At 37.0% G+C, this 14,740-nt stretch overlaps 1 protein-coding gene across 3 annotated transcripts in view; it reads left to right on the top strand.

Annotated features, from left to right (window-relative positions):
• MOXD1 (monooxygenase DBH like 1) overlaps positions 1-14,740 on the top strand; it is a 97,595-nt gene that overhangs the window by 73,483 nt on the left and 9,372 nt on the right. For 2 of the 3 annotated variants that reach the window (XM_086316558.1, XM_086316560.1), the window contains exons 7-10: positions 474-640; positions 1,695-1,886; positions 3,381-3,440; positions 8,135-8,277. In XM_086316558.1, coding sequence (XP_086172684.1) covers positions 474-640; positions 1,695-1,886; positions 3,381-3,440; positions 8,135-8,277 — 562 coding nt within the window. The remainder of the gene's footprint in view (positions 1-473; positions 641-1,694; positions 1,887-3,380; positions 3,441-8,134; positions 8,278-14,740) is intronic. The other variant, XM_086316559.1, reaches the window with a different exon arrangement.

Here is a 14,740-nt window from a genome sequence, read left to right as displayed (position 1 = left end):
TATTAAAAGACTGGTGATAAACTATAAAGAAAGTTAATTATTAATATTTTTCTCCATCATCACATGGTTTCTAGACCCAGTGGTTTTCACCTCTATGTAAATGTTACTGAGCTTCACCTCAAAACAGTATCAAATAAAACTTCCATTGAGTTACTATATATTCTAATGAATGACTTAGAATTTTTATTTCTGTCTTCATGTTAGATAATTGTGGAATATATCATTAGATAATACAAACGTGTCTCCCATGGTACGCTGTGTAAGTTTTTTTTGTGAATCTGGATGTTGCCTTTCATTAATCTTTGCTTGTATTCCTTTCCTTTGTGAGAGTTTAAGGAAAATCATAAAATAAATGATATTTATTTATAAATAAAATATATATAAAAATAAACCTATATCAGCTGAATATGGAAAACTTTTTCAAGTACTCAAGCTCACTTCTAATTTTTCTTGTCTAAATGCTCTTGTTCCAGGCTTAATAGATAATTCTGGATTGAGATTATTTTATACGGCAGATATAAGGAAATACGATGCTGGGGTGATTGAGGCTGGCCTCTGGGTAAGCCTCTTTCACACCATCCCTCCAGGCCTGCCCGACTTCCGGTCTGAGGGTCACTGCACCCTGGAATGCCTGGAAGAGGTATGGTGTGTCTGGGTCTGTGAGCTGCTCTTCCTAGATTAATCTATGCTCGTAGAAACTGTGTTTGGAAAATTCCAAGTTTATTACTAACCTTTTTCTTGTTGTCATGCTATGAAATGATTGTTTACAATTTTAGCGAGACCTTTATTGCTTTTTAAAATCCTGAAGGCTGCAGGAGTAGAATTTTGGTGTTTTCCTTCCTTTCCCTTCCTTTGTTTGTTTCATATTGGACACTTCATTTTATCTTTTACGGTTTCAGCCTTTGTGTAGTCCCCTTTTGCTTTCTCAACTTTATTTTTTGTTCATATTTGTTTTTTCCATGATTTATTTTCATTTTTTCTCATTTTCTCTGATTTATAGCTACTGACCCTTCTTTAACCAAATAGCAAAAATAACTAATATAAAATACATATTGGATAAGAGAAAACTATATATAAGTATTTTATAATGGCTGCTTCATTCATAGTTCTTTTTTTCTTGAATGAAAGTATTTCAACATGGATCGTATTCTTTATAAATTATAGGATATTGTGGTTGTAGACAGTATGGAAGAATGGTAGAATGGAAAGGTTATGCTCTTCTGAATTATTTAGACTATTTAGACCATGAATTAAATTGCCATGACATCATTCTCTAGCTGTAGGACTGTGAGCAATTCATTTAATTTAATTCTCCCAGTTCAATTTTCTTATCTGGAAAAGTGGGAGTAGATTCTCCCTTTAAGAGTTTCAATTTTCAAGCTACCAAAATACTGGATTCTTTTTGCCAGAAGCTGTAACTGTTTGCTCACTTCCTAAAAGAAGAAAAAAGAAAGATAGAAGTGATCAGTTGGTCCTCAGCAAGCATTAGTTCTTCTTCTTTCCTCCCAGCCAGTATCGCTTCACAAAGATTGGAATAAGTCAGGAAAAATCCAAATTATAAATGTCTGGCAGCTCATGTGTTGACTTAAATTGTGTTAGCTTTTCTTCTCAGTTGTCCCTCCAAGTCTGTTTTAAGGTGAACTGTTTGCACTTGTTTGGACACCTAATCAGGGCTCCCCCTGTATCTCCCGTAGGCTTTGGAAGCTGAAAAGCCAAGTGGCATCCATGTTTTTGCTGTTCTGCTCCACGCTCACCTGGCAGGCAGAGGCATCAGGCTGCGTCATTTTCGCAAAGGGGAGGAGATGAGATTACTTGCTTACGATGATGATTTTGACTTCAATTTCCAGGAGTTTCAGTACCTAAAAGAAGAACAAACAATCTTACCAGTATGAATGTTTTTATTCTTTATCACTGAATGTCATCAAAATCCTGAAGCATATACCTGCTAAGAATTAGCCAGGTTTTTCCTGGTGTAATGAATTGTTCATCCTATCCATAGCTTCAAAGCCACCCACCATGGCTGTTGCACGGAATGTGTTTGATCTGTTTTCCAAAATTGAAACTTGTTTTTCTTACTATTCCCAGGGGCAACTCAAGTCGTTGATTTCAAAGGAAATAAAACTTAGGTTTTGTGCTCTAAGCACCATTTTTCTAGACTCCCCAGTTAGTAATCCCTTGGCTTGCAGTTCTGGTAATGGTAAGATCAGAAGTTTTGAAAGTTCCATTGCAATAAAAGTGAATATAAGATCACTTTTTCTTTTGACTAAGGTATTAGGACATAGCTAATTATATTACTGTGTGTAACCCGGCTGGCAACCATACTTGAAGTTCTGATGAAACAACACAGAAAGGAATCTTGTGCCTTCCAATGATGAACAATTTAAAAATTTTATGATGCTTCATTTTGTCAAATTTTTTGACATTGAGCTCAATAGTTATACAAGTTCCTACCCTACTTTTCTTCTTAAGAGTCAGATATTTGTACTGTTTATGAAATGAGAATAATAGCAATATCTTTTCTACATGCAGTAATTCTCTGGTATACTCTGGGAGTAGAAGGATGAAGTTTGAGTGATCTCAAGATTCTTAAGGACTACACTCCGTTTTATGGTGTTGTCTGGTGTTGGGGCTCTCTCACCAGCTTTTTTTGGGTTGTCTCAGAGTTCCTCAACTGATATGTCATGAGAGGATATAAATGTTGAAATACTGATTCCTCCCTCTGAATATCCAGGCAGCGAGGACAAATCTGAGGGCCATTACCCAGAGCTTGCTGCTTCTGGTCTGTAACTAGCCTGTCCACTTACCTGACCTGGAGCCATAAAAAATTAGTTTATTTATGTGCAGTACTGTTCAAAAGGTTGAAAAGTACTGGAAAAAATAAGTTACTAGTAATTTGCCTCACAAGTCTGTTTTACGAAAATAAATACCTGATTAAGGACCTTTAAAGTAAATAATGTAAATAAGAAGATAATCACAGTAACTAGTATCTGTGGCCAACACTTAAGAAGTGTTTAATCTGTACTTAGAACTAAATGTGTGTTCTGTCATTTAATTTCCTCACAACAGCTGTGTGAGATAAGTGCTATTTTTATCATTATTTTTTAGATGAACAAATTGTGCCCAGATGATTCATTTCCTTACCTAAGGTCATGCAGCTAGAACATTGTGGAGTCTGGCCTGAACAAAGAGAGCCTTATTTGTTTGTTTGCTTGCTTATTATGCTAGCAAACCTAGAATTTAATAGATCAAAAGTCTACTCTTGAGTCAAATTACTTAATGCATGCATTCATATAGCAGATTAAACTGTTGGCCTACAGATGTGTTAGATAAATAAAACAGCATGAAACTCCAATCTGAAAGCTTCCACTTTTATGTTTTAGGGAGATAATCTAATTACTGAGTGTCGGTACAACACAAAAGATAGAGCCCGGATGACTTGGGTAAGAAGAATTTTATTATTAAAATTTATTTGTGGAGGGGGAGAAATAAACTTTGATTTTAGAACAGAAAAAAAGAAAAAGCATTCCTATTTGGAAGCAAAATTCCTGACTGTCTTGAACATGAAACATCGTAAAAGTGAAATCAGAGCTGTTTTAAGATTTTATCAGATTAACTAATGATACTATGGTAATATTTGCAGTGCAATTTATTGACTCTTTCATGAAAAGCTATCCTTAATCTTTTAGTTTTTGCTCACCGAATATTATTAATAAAAGACCTGTGGTTACTAATGACCATGCACATGAGTCTGGACTTAGATGAATCAAAACTTCAAAAAGAAATGAATTCCATGACCTTAGGGCTTCTGACCCAAAGAGAAATCTGGTTCCAGCAGATTTACTGGGGAGTTCTGCCAAACATTCAAGAAATAAATCTCTCATGTCTTCCTCAGTCTCTTCCAGGGAACACACAAAAAAGGGGGAAACACTTTCTACCAACTCATTTTATGAAGTTAGCATAATCCTAGTACTGAAACTTGACATGGGCAGTACAAGAAAGGTCAACAAGACGCACCAGTTGGAAGTCATTTGGACAATGTATTGACAAACCAAATCTCTCATTATATAAAAATGAAAGTTAGGACTGATTTGGGTATAACTAAGTAATGTAAAATTGGTTTGAATTAGAAAATACATTAATGCCATTATACATTAAGAGACTGAAGGAAAAAGACTTATGAATTATTTCAATCAGGGCAGAAAAAGCACTCATAAAATTTGTCAGTCATGGGGGTAAAAAAGGACATTTATCAAACTAAGAATAAGAGAGAATTTCCTTAACCAGCTAAAGATTAGCTGTGAAAAATCTGTAGAAAATATCAAGCTAAATGAAAGGCTAGAAGTATTCTTTAAAATCAGGAAGAAAACAAGGATATTTATTATCACTGGTTTTATTCACTATCATAGTAGAAAAGAAATAAAATGAAATATGAAGATCAGAAAGGAAGAAGCAAAGAAGTAAAACACATTATTCACAGATATTGTCATTTTCCACATCAAAAACCTCCCCCAAATTGATATACCTAAAGTTAATTATATTTTAGTATGCAGTAAACTATCTGAAGAAACTGTAATTTAAGACTATAAATTCTATAGAAATAAAATAACACTAGATGTGTTTGATCTCTGTGAAGAAAATTATTAGTTTTTAAGACATTAAAGGTCACCTAAGAGATTGAGAGCCTGTGTTCATGGATAGAAGGCTCAGGAAAAAAAAAAAAACAACACAAAGATAATCCTTCTTTATAAATTGGTTTATAAATTTGATGTAATTCATAAAGCTTTTATTATTTGGGGTTTTGCTGTCTAACCAAGAAATCTTCCCTTAGCCAAAGGTTTTCTCCTATTTTTAAAAAATTTTCTAAAAATATTGCAGCTTTTTTTACATAGAGCAAGTTAATTATAAAATCTACATAGAAGAGCAAAGGGTTAAGATGGCAAGACTCTACTAAAAGAATAAGATGAGAAACAAATTACTAGGTATGAAAACTTACTTTCAAGCTATGGTGATTAATAGTGTGGTTTGAGTCCAGAGTTAGAACAAGTGGAATGGAATAGAGATTCTGGAAACAGACCTACAAACCCCCTGTATGGAAACTTGATTTAGGATAGAAATTGGCATTCAGGTAAGTGAGAGAGGATGGACTTTTCACTAAAGGATTCCTGGTACAATTGCCAGATGGCAAAAATAAAATTACATCTTTATCTACCACAATTCACACATAAAAATAATTTCCAGGTAAATTAAATATTAAAATGTGAAGAATAAAATTTTTAAAACCATTAGGAGAAATAGATATATATATATAAACAAATGTATATTATATATATATAACTTTATGACTTTGGATTAGGTAGGAGCTTCTCAAAATATGAAAAGTACAAACTAAATTAGGAGATTGATGAGTTTGTCTACTTTAACACTTTTGGTCACTTAAAAACACTATTAGGTGAAAAGATAAGTTTTAAACTGAAAAAAAAATTTGCAACACATAAAGCCTTAGTATCCAACATTTAAAATAAATTCTATAGATCCACAAGACGAGCATAAGACAAACATACAATAGAAAAAGAGCAAGTGTGTCCTTCACTGGACGTTGCTGTTGATGTCAGGGAATGACTCACTTAAAGTCATACTCTCTTCAGTGGGGCAGCCAGCAACCAATGACTGGTTGATGCGAGAACACAAAAGCTTGATTCCCTTCCTACAGTTTGATGTAACTCTGAGTAACCATCCAAGCTCAACGGTAGATTAAATAGATTTACTGAGATGTCAGTTGCAGCCTCATTTGTAGATCAGCTTCTCCTTTTACCCAACCCTTTGTCAAGAGCAAGGCATGATGTTTTGCAATTTGTAAAATCATTGCACATTAGCCACTATACTACATTAATGTATAGCTATGAACACTACTGGCACCCCACTCCAGTACTCTTGCCTGGAAAATCCCATGGACGGAGGAGCCTGGTAGGCTGCAGTCCATAGGGTCGCTAAGAGTCGGACATGACGAGCGACTTCCCTTTCACTTTTCATTTTCATGCACTGGAGAAGGAAATGGCAACCCACTCCAGTGTTCTTGCCTGGAGAATCCCAGGGGCGGGGGAGCCTGATGGGCTGCCGTCTATGGGGTCACACAGAGTTGGACACGACTGAAGCGACTTAGCAGCAGCAGCAGCATGAACACTACTTGGAGAAGGAAATGGCAACCCACTCCAGTACTCTTGCCTGGAAAATCCCATGGATGGAGAAGCATGGTGGACTATAGTCCATGGGGTCACAAAGAGTCAGACACGACTAAACGACTTTGCTTTACATTTTTTACTTTTTATGAACACTACTACAATGTTTTCCATCTTCACTTTTGAAGGATAGAGGATTTGCTGGATACAGAGTTCTTGAATAATTTCTTTTTTCTGGAGCACTTGAATATGTAATTCCAATATCTTTTTGTTACTTCCATCATTTATGATAAAATGTCAGTTGTCCATTGTATTATTGTTCCCTGTATGCAATATATCATTTTGCCTTGCCGCTTTCAAGATTTTCTTTTTGTCTTTGGCTTTCAGCAGTATGACTATAAAGTGTCTAGGTATGACTTGCTTCATAATTGTCTTTGGCATTTGTTGAGCTTCTTGGGTCTGTAAGTTAATGTTTTTCACTAAATTTGGGAGGATTCCCACCATTTTTTTCAAATAGTTTTTCCTACTCTTTTTTCCTCTTCCTTCTCATTCAGGGCCTTCGGTTGCATGAAGTGAAAGTGAAAGTCGCTCAGTCCTGTCTGACTGTTTGTGACCCCATGGACCATACTGTCCATGGAGTTCTCCAGGCCAGAATACTGGAGTGGGTAGCCTTTCCCATCTCCAGGGGATCTTCCCAACCCAAGGATCAAACCCAGGTTTTTTGCATTGCAGGTGGATTCTTTACCATCTGAGCCACAAGGGAAGCCCAAGAATACTGGAGTGGGTAGCCTATCCCTTCTCCAGCGTATCTTACCATCCCAGGAATCAAACCAGGGTCTCCTGCATTGCAGGTGGAGTCTTTACCAACTGAGCTATTGGGGAAGCCCATTTTGGTTGCATATATGGAATATTTAATATTGTCTTACAGCTCTCTTGGGTTGTTTTTTTACTCACTTTAGTCTTTCTCTCTTTGTTCTTTGAGTTGGGAGATTTCTAGAGATCAGTCTTCAAGTTCATTGCTTCCTTCCTCTGCCATCTAAAGTTGCTGTTGAGCTCATCCTGTGAACTTTTAATTTAGTTACAGTATCTTTCAAATCTAGACTTTCTATTTGGTTCTTTTTTTGTGTTTTCCTTTCTCTGATGTTATTCCTTATTTGTTCACTCATTTTTAGCTTATTTATCTTTTTTTTTTTTATTTTATTTTATTTTTAAACTTTACATAATTGTATTAGTTTTGCCAAATATCAAAATGAATCCATCACAGGTATACATGTGCTCCCCTATTTATCTTTAATTGAACATCTTTATTTAGCTATTTAAACATGTGTATGTCTGTTTTTAAGTCTTTGCTAAATCCAGCTTCTATATCCTTCACAATAAATTTCTGCTTCTGAATACAGGTCATAGTTTCCTGTTTCTTTTCATGTTTAATAACTTTTGGTTGAAAATTGGACATTGTAGATAATATATGGTAAGCAACTCCAGATTCTGTTCTTCAGAGGATCTTTGATCTTTTTTAATTGGTCCACTATTTACATTTAGATTCAAAGTGTGTAATCTGTTTCCCCTGTGGTGTGCAGATGCTGATATTTATGACAACAAGATTATAGAAAATTCAATGCAATCAGGCAAAGATTCCAGCACACTGACTGACTGGTATCATGTTGCTGAACATCCTCGGAAACGTTCACTATAGTGAGAAGTTTACACCATAAACAGAACTTTGAGGAGATTATTAGGTTATTTAAGAAAGATAACTTTTAAAGAGTTGGAAATAATTAATTTTAAAAGTGCTACTATCTTTTTGAAAACCAAATTGTCATTTAGGTGATTATTTTTCAGCTTTAAGATGGGTTACATTTCAATATTGGAAGAAACTGTATAACATTTGTGGTTTGTGTGCTGTATTAGAGTTGGTGGAACATATACTTTTTTAAGTAAAATATCTCCATTTTCAGGGAGGATTAAGCACCAGGAATGAAATGTGTCTCTCATACCTTCTTTATTACCCAAGAATTAATCTTACTCGATGTGCAAGTATCCCAGACATCATGGAGCAACTTCAGTTCATTGGTGTTAAGGAGATCTACAGGCCAGTCACGTAAGTAGTAAATGGATTTCATGATGTGGTATGGGTGGGCTTTATTTTCATTTTAGATTCATCACCATGTTATGGGATTCCTTTATGTGCTGTTCTATTTGATTATTTTCAGCTGAGGCGTCCAGGTGACCATCTTGTTTGATATGTCCAAGGTCTTTCAGACTACTCATAGGTTCTCTAGTTTTCTAGGAAGACCTGAAGGATTCAGCATGTAATTATATTCATGGGTCCATGGGGTTGCACAGAGTCAGACATAACTGAGCGACTTCACTTTCACTTTCAACACATATTATAGTGAGACTATAAAAAATGAACCAAAGGAAAAAATACATGAGGCAAAATCCACAGGAAACCAGGTACAAGTTTCCAAGGCAAGCTTTTAAGAAACCCCTTCCAGTGGAGTCTCACAGAATGTGCTTAATTCTACCAGCAGCAAATTATGACAACACAGATGAAGTGTTGTCAATTGGAGAAGCTCATTAGAGACTCAGAATTCAGAGTTTTTATTGGGGGCTGGTCACATAGGTGCTTTCTGCTTGGAAAATACCAAAATTCCAGACTCCCAGAAGGAAAGCAAGTATTCAACATAAGCAGCATCATTTATACAGACAGTCTAGGTATGGTAAATTATGCTTATCATTTAGAGAAAGTTCTATGTTAGTAGAGAAAATTGTTTGCTATTTAAGTTCCCTGATGTCAGCCTTCCAAGCAGGTGTTCCTAGGATGTCAGTCTCAGGCTTGCTGTGTTAATTCTTTCTTCACAGTTGTATATGATAGGAATGACTTATGGCAAAATAATAAACAAGATAAATATTATTCTTGCTCCCTTGAGATTGTATATTAGAGAGGGTAAGAAGTAATAAGCAAATATACATATAAGATTTCAGATATTGAAAGATGTTATGAAAATAATTGAGACAATGAAGGAAGTGTGTTGTTGTTCTCAGCTGGGTGGTTAGAGCTTATCTGGGGAGCTGTCTTAGTCCCTTTTGTTTTAACTACCACAGATAGGGTAGCTTATAAACAATAGAAATTTGTCTCTCATTGTTCTGGAGGTTGAGAAGTCCAAGATCAAGGTTCTGGCAGATTCAGTGCCTGCTGAGGACCCAGCCAGCCATCTTTTCACAGTGATCTCCCATGGCAGAAAGCTCAGGGGAGCTTTCTCAAGCTGCTTCTATAAGGACACTAATCCCATTTATGAGGACAGACTGTTCCAAAAGACCCACCTCCTAATAACATCACCTTGGGTGTTAGGATTTCAACACGTGAGTTTGTGGGGCGGGGCGGGGACACAAATATTCAGTCTCTATCAGAAGGTGATGTTTGAACAGAGACCTAAGTGTTGAGGAGCCAGTCATGGAAAGATCTGCAAGTATACTCTGCAGAGAGAATGAGGCCAGCATGTTCAAAGAACAGCAAGAAGGTGAGTTTGGCTGAAGCAGAGGGAGAGATGGTGGGCAATAAGTGGAAGGTCTAAGAGTGAGGGGGACCAGACAGTGTAGGACTTTATAGGCAACAGAAGGACTCTGGGTTTTAAATGCAAAGAGAAGCTCTTACAGGATACGGTGCATGTATGCTAGTTGTTTGGTCGTGTCCAACTCTGCAACCTCATGGACTGTAGCCCACCAGGCTTTTCTATCCATGGAATTTTCCAGACAAGAGTACTGGAGTGGGTTGCCATTTCCTACTCCAGGGAATCTCCCCAACCCAGGGACTGAATCTGAATCTCTTTTGTCTCCTACATTGGCAGGCAGATTCTTTACCTTTGTACCACCTGGGAAGCCTTCTTATAGGATCAGTTCAGTTGCTCAGTCATGTCCAGCTCTTTGCGACCCCATGCACAGCAGCATGCCAGGCTTTCCTGTTCATCACCAACTCCTGGAGCTTGCTCAAACTCATGTCCATCAAGTCAGTGATACCATCCAACCATCTCATCCTCTGTCATCCCCTTCTCCTCCTGCCTTCAATCTCTCCCAGCATCAGGGTCTTTTCCAATGAGTCAGTTCTTTGCTTCAAGTGGCCAAAGTATTGGAGCTTCAGCTTCAGTATCAGTCCTTCCAATGAATATTCAGGACTGATTTCCTTTTGGATCGACTGGTTTGATCTCCTTTCAGTGCAAGGGACTCTTAAGAGTCCTATTATAGGAAATAGATATTCAAAATGTTAATTTAGCCACTATGTTGAGAAAAGACTCTAGGAGGGCAAGATTAGAAATAATATAATCAGGCTGACGCCTGAGGATGGCGGCGGCGGTGGTGGCCGTGGCTATACCCGCGGCCAGGAGAGGGTCAGCACAGTCGCTCAGACGCCGAAGAGCCCGCTGCCCGCGCGAGGTGTAGATGAAAAAAAAAAAAAAAAGAAATAATATAATCAACCAGGAGATTTGTGATTGTCCAGTTGAAAGGTGAGAATGACTTAGACCAGGATGGTGCCAGTAAAATTGGTGAGAAATGGTTCCAATCAGATTACCTTTTGAAGGTAGCCCTCACTGGACTTGTTGATTAACTGCATCTCTGGGAGATGGTGAGGGAAAGAGAAGAGTAAAGGAAAAATAATGATGTCCTAATGGTACAGGGAAACATGTTTGAAAAAGAAATTGAGAATTACTATTATTATTAATATTAAGTTTGATATAGAAAAAAAGGATTTTATCCATTATTAAGCAGTACCACAAAGAAGAATTAGGATGGCTGGTAGAAAGTTTGAAGTGTAGATTTTATTTTTATACAAGGAAGAATTTTCTAATGATTAGGATTTTTCTAAATCAGTCAATTACAAAAGGACTGATGTAATTAGGCAAAAGTGACACATAGGTTTTTGAGGGGGTGTATTTAAGGAAAGATTAAATAAACACTTAATGAGGACGTGGTAAAAACATAGATCTGAAGGAGAATATAATTATGGCCTACTTTTTGTTCCAAAATTTTATAGGGATTATAAATTAGAAACTGCAAACACTCTTCTTTTTAAATTAAACCCACTATTCATAGATACGTTCTACCGAGTTCCTATTCAGTCAGCCCAATGACCACCATATCAGAGGTCTGTATCTGCTAAAATACAAATAACAAAATGCTGATATAAATTAGGTTGTAGCTTCTGAAGTGTTTTCACATACGTAATTTCAGTTAATTTGTTTTCACACAGTTTTATTAGGTAGAACAGTATTTGCAGTCCCAGTTCAGAGAAGGAAAAATGGAAACTAAAGATTAAGAATCTGTTCAGCTTCATAGATTACATAATCAATGGGGAAGGTGGGATTTGTATTGTCGTTGCTATATATGTGCCTTTTTGTTCACAGTGACTACATTGCGAACAAATAAAATGTCAATAAAATGACACATAAAATGTCACTCTAGAAGCACTAGAAAGTAGTCTTCTTTTTAAAATATCAAGATTGCGTGTTTCTTGCATGGATGTTTAGTCACTTCAGTCACATCTGACTCTTTGGTACCCTATGGACTGTAGGCCACCAAGCTCATTTGTCCATTGGATTTTCCAGGCAATAATACTGGAGTGGGTAGCCATTTACTTCTCCAAGGTATCTTCGGGACCCAGGGATCAAACCCAGGTCTCCTGCATTGCAGGCATTCTTTACCATCTGAGCCACCAGGGAAGCCCATAATGCTTCTTACTAAGACTTAAACGGGCTTCCCCAATGGCTCAGACTGTTCAGGAGTCCAGCTGCAATGTGGGAGACCTGGGTTGGGAAAATCCCCTGGAGGAGGGCATGGCAACCGACTTCAGTATTCTTGCTTGGAGAATCCCATGGACAGAGGAGCTTGGCAGGCTGCAGTCCATGGGGTCGCCAAGAGTTGGACATGACTGAGCACAGCACAGCAAGACTTAAATAGCTTTGTTTTTTTCCCTTCAGAATATTTTTAATGTATTGACTAGACACTCCCTAATCAAGAGAACGTTGGAGAGAATGTTAGGTGAACATTCAAAGCTGTGTATTTACAAGATGAACAAACTGCGTGCTATGATCCAGTTACTTTCTTTTCTGCTCAACTTGTATGAAGCCTCAAAATGCTTATCTCCTGTGTCCCAACAAGCTTTGTCAGTGTCCACTAGTTTGATCTCCTCCAGGAAATACTGAAGTTGGGATTTTCATCACTTAGACAGGGAGAATTGCTTCACAGAACAATACTAGTTTTGAGATGTCATTGCCCACATAAAAAGTTTAACTACATGTTTAAATATATTTATTCTACAAAAATATGAATGAAAAAGAACCTCTGTTGTAAGTACATGTTTGGACTTTAAATCAAACTTTTAAGTTTAGTTCATCATCAGTTCAGTTCAGTCAGTTCAGTTCAGTAGCTCAGTCATGTCTGACTGTTTGCGACCCCATGAATTGCAGCACGCCAGGCCTCCCTGTCCATCACCAACTCCCGGAGTTTACCCAGACTTATGTCCATCGAGTTGGTGATGCCATCCAGCCATCTCATCCTCTCTCATCCCCTTCTCCTCCTGCCCCTGACCCCTCCCAGCATCAGGGTCTTTTCCAATGAACGCTTTGCATCAAGTGGCCAAAGTATTGGCGTTTCAGCTTTAGCATCAGGCTTTCCAATGAACACCCAGGACTAAACTCCTTTAGGATGGACTGGTTGGATCTCCTTGCAGTCCAAGGGACTCTCAACAGTCATCTCCAACACCACAGTTCAAAAGCATCAATTCTTTGGCACTCAGCTTTCTTCACAGTCCAACTCTCACATCCATACATGACCACTGGAAAAACCATAGCCTTGACTAGACTGGACCTTTTTTGGCAAAGTAATGTCTCTGCTTTTGAATTTGCTGTCTAGGTTGGTCATAACTTTCCTTTCAAGGAGTAAGCGTCTTTTAATTTCATGGCTGCAATCACCATCTGCAGTGATTTTGGAGCCCCCCAAAATAAAGTCTGACACTGTTTCCACTGTTTCCCCATCTATTTCCCATGAAGTGATGGGACCAGATGCCATGATCTTAGTTTTCTGAATGTTAAGCTTTAAGCCAACTTTTCCACTCTCCTCTTTCACTTTCATCACACTGACATAAATATTATTAAAGGCCAAAGCAACAAGGTACTGGGAAAAAGATAGAGAAAAGGTTTTGGGTGCTTTTTTTTTGTTTTGATTATGAAAATATTGCTAATTTGGTTTTAGGATACAGTATTGAACAGGAATATCATATAACATATAACCTAGAATCTTCTAGTTTTGCTTTTAATGTAAGGACTATTTAGGTGCCCCATTTTATTTTAAAGATTCTGTAGCAATTTTAGGATTAGAGGATACATTGGGAGAAAAATAGAGACATGTACATCTTGTCTCAAAATTTGTGTGTTGTGGAGGGTACAGTTTTCCTCTGCCTTCTACAGATCTGGCAAGGCTTAAGGAAAAAGTAAACCTCCCAAAGATCAGATAACAGAATAGATAATGAGTTTAGATAAATTTGTATTCCCTGCTGGACAATACATCAACACTCTCCATGTGGTTCCAGTGAGGTTTATGTGATGGGAAGTTCCTGCTTCATTTGTTCTCTTTCTTAAAAAACAAAAAAATCAGGAGAGGTGTTTTTCCTATTCTCTGCAGGAAAAAAAAAATCACTTTATGTTGATAAGGTGTTAAAATCACATAGGCTTATTATAGAGCATTTAGGTAATGCATAAAAAGGTTTTAAAAGAGAGGAAACAAACTATCACTCAAATTCTGTTAGAAATAAATAATACTGACATTAATTGAATTGGAGACATCTTTCTGTATAGGTATTGACGCAAAGATGAACAGATCAGGGTTGTGAAAAGTCTCGCAGTCGTGTCCAACTCTTTGCAGCCCCAAGGAATTCTCCAGGCCAGAATACTGGAGTGGGTAGCTGTTCCTTTCTCCAGTGGATCTTCCCAACCCAGGGATTGAACCCACATCTCCTGAATTGCAGGTGGATTCTTTACCAGCTTAACTACAAGGGAAACCCAGATCAGTGTTAGAAAGATTATAATTTGTGTACTGCTTTAAGCAAAAATATTAAAATTTAATTTTGTTTAAATTTGTCAGAAGACTAAATTAAAATTGAATAATTATTGAATAAATAAACGTTGTTTTTAATGACAAGAAATAATATTATATAAAGGAGCTCTCAGATGCTGAGAAAATAGGTCATAAAAGGTATTAACATTTTTTTTAAACACTGTATTTTAGTTTTAGATCATAAAAATGAGAACATTCACACTTTCACATTTTCTCCCAACCTCCTTTTTTGTACCTCCAAATATTTATTATTTATATTAGAATTTTCGTATTCTCAAGATTTTTAATTTTCACCTTTAATTCTGAAACATAATTTCCACAATATTTATTGCAGCTTTTATAGATTCTGTGATAATCCCTAATCTTCATATGATTTCTGCATTTCTAAGGGCTTCCCTGGTGGCTCAGACAGTAAAGCGTCTGCCAGCAATGTGGGAGACCCAGATTCGATCCCT

Source organism: Bos grunniens, chromosome 9 (assembly GCF_055505025.1).
Source record: "Bos grunniens cultivar Pamir isolate PY7600 chromosome 9, Bosgru_T2T1.0, whole genome shotgun sequence".
Taxonomy (NCBI): Eukaryota; Metazoa; Chordata; class Mammalia; order Artiodactyla; family Bovidae; genus Bos; species Bos grunniens.
This window is presented reverse-complemented; position numbering and strand designations above follow the sequence as displayed.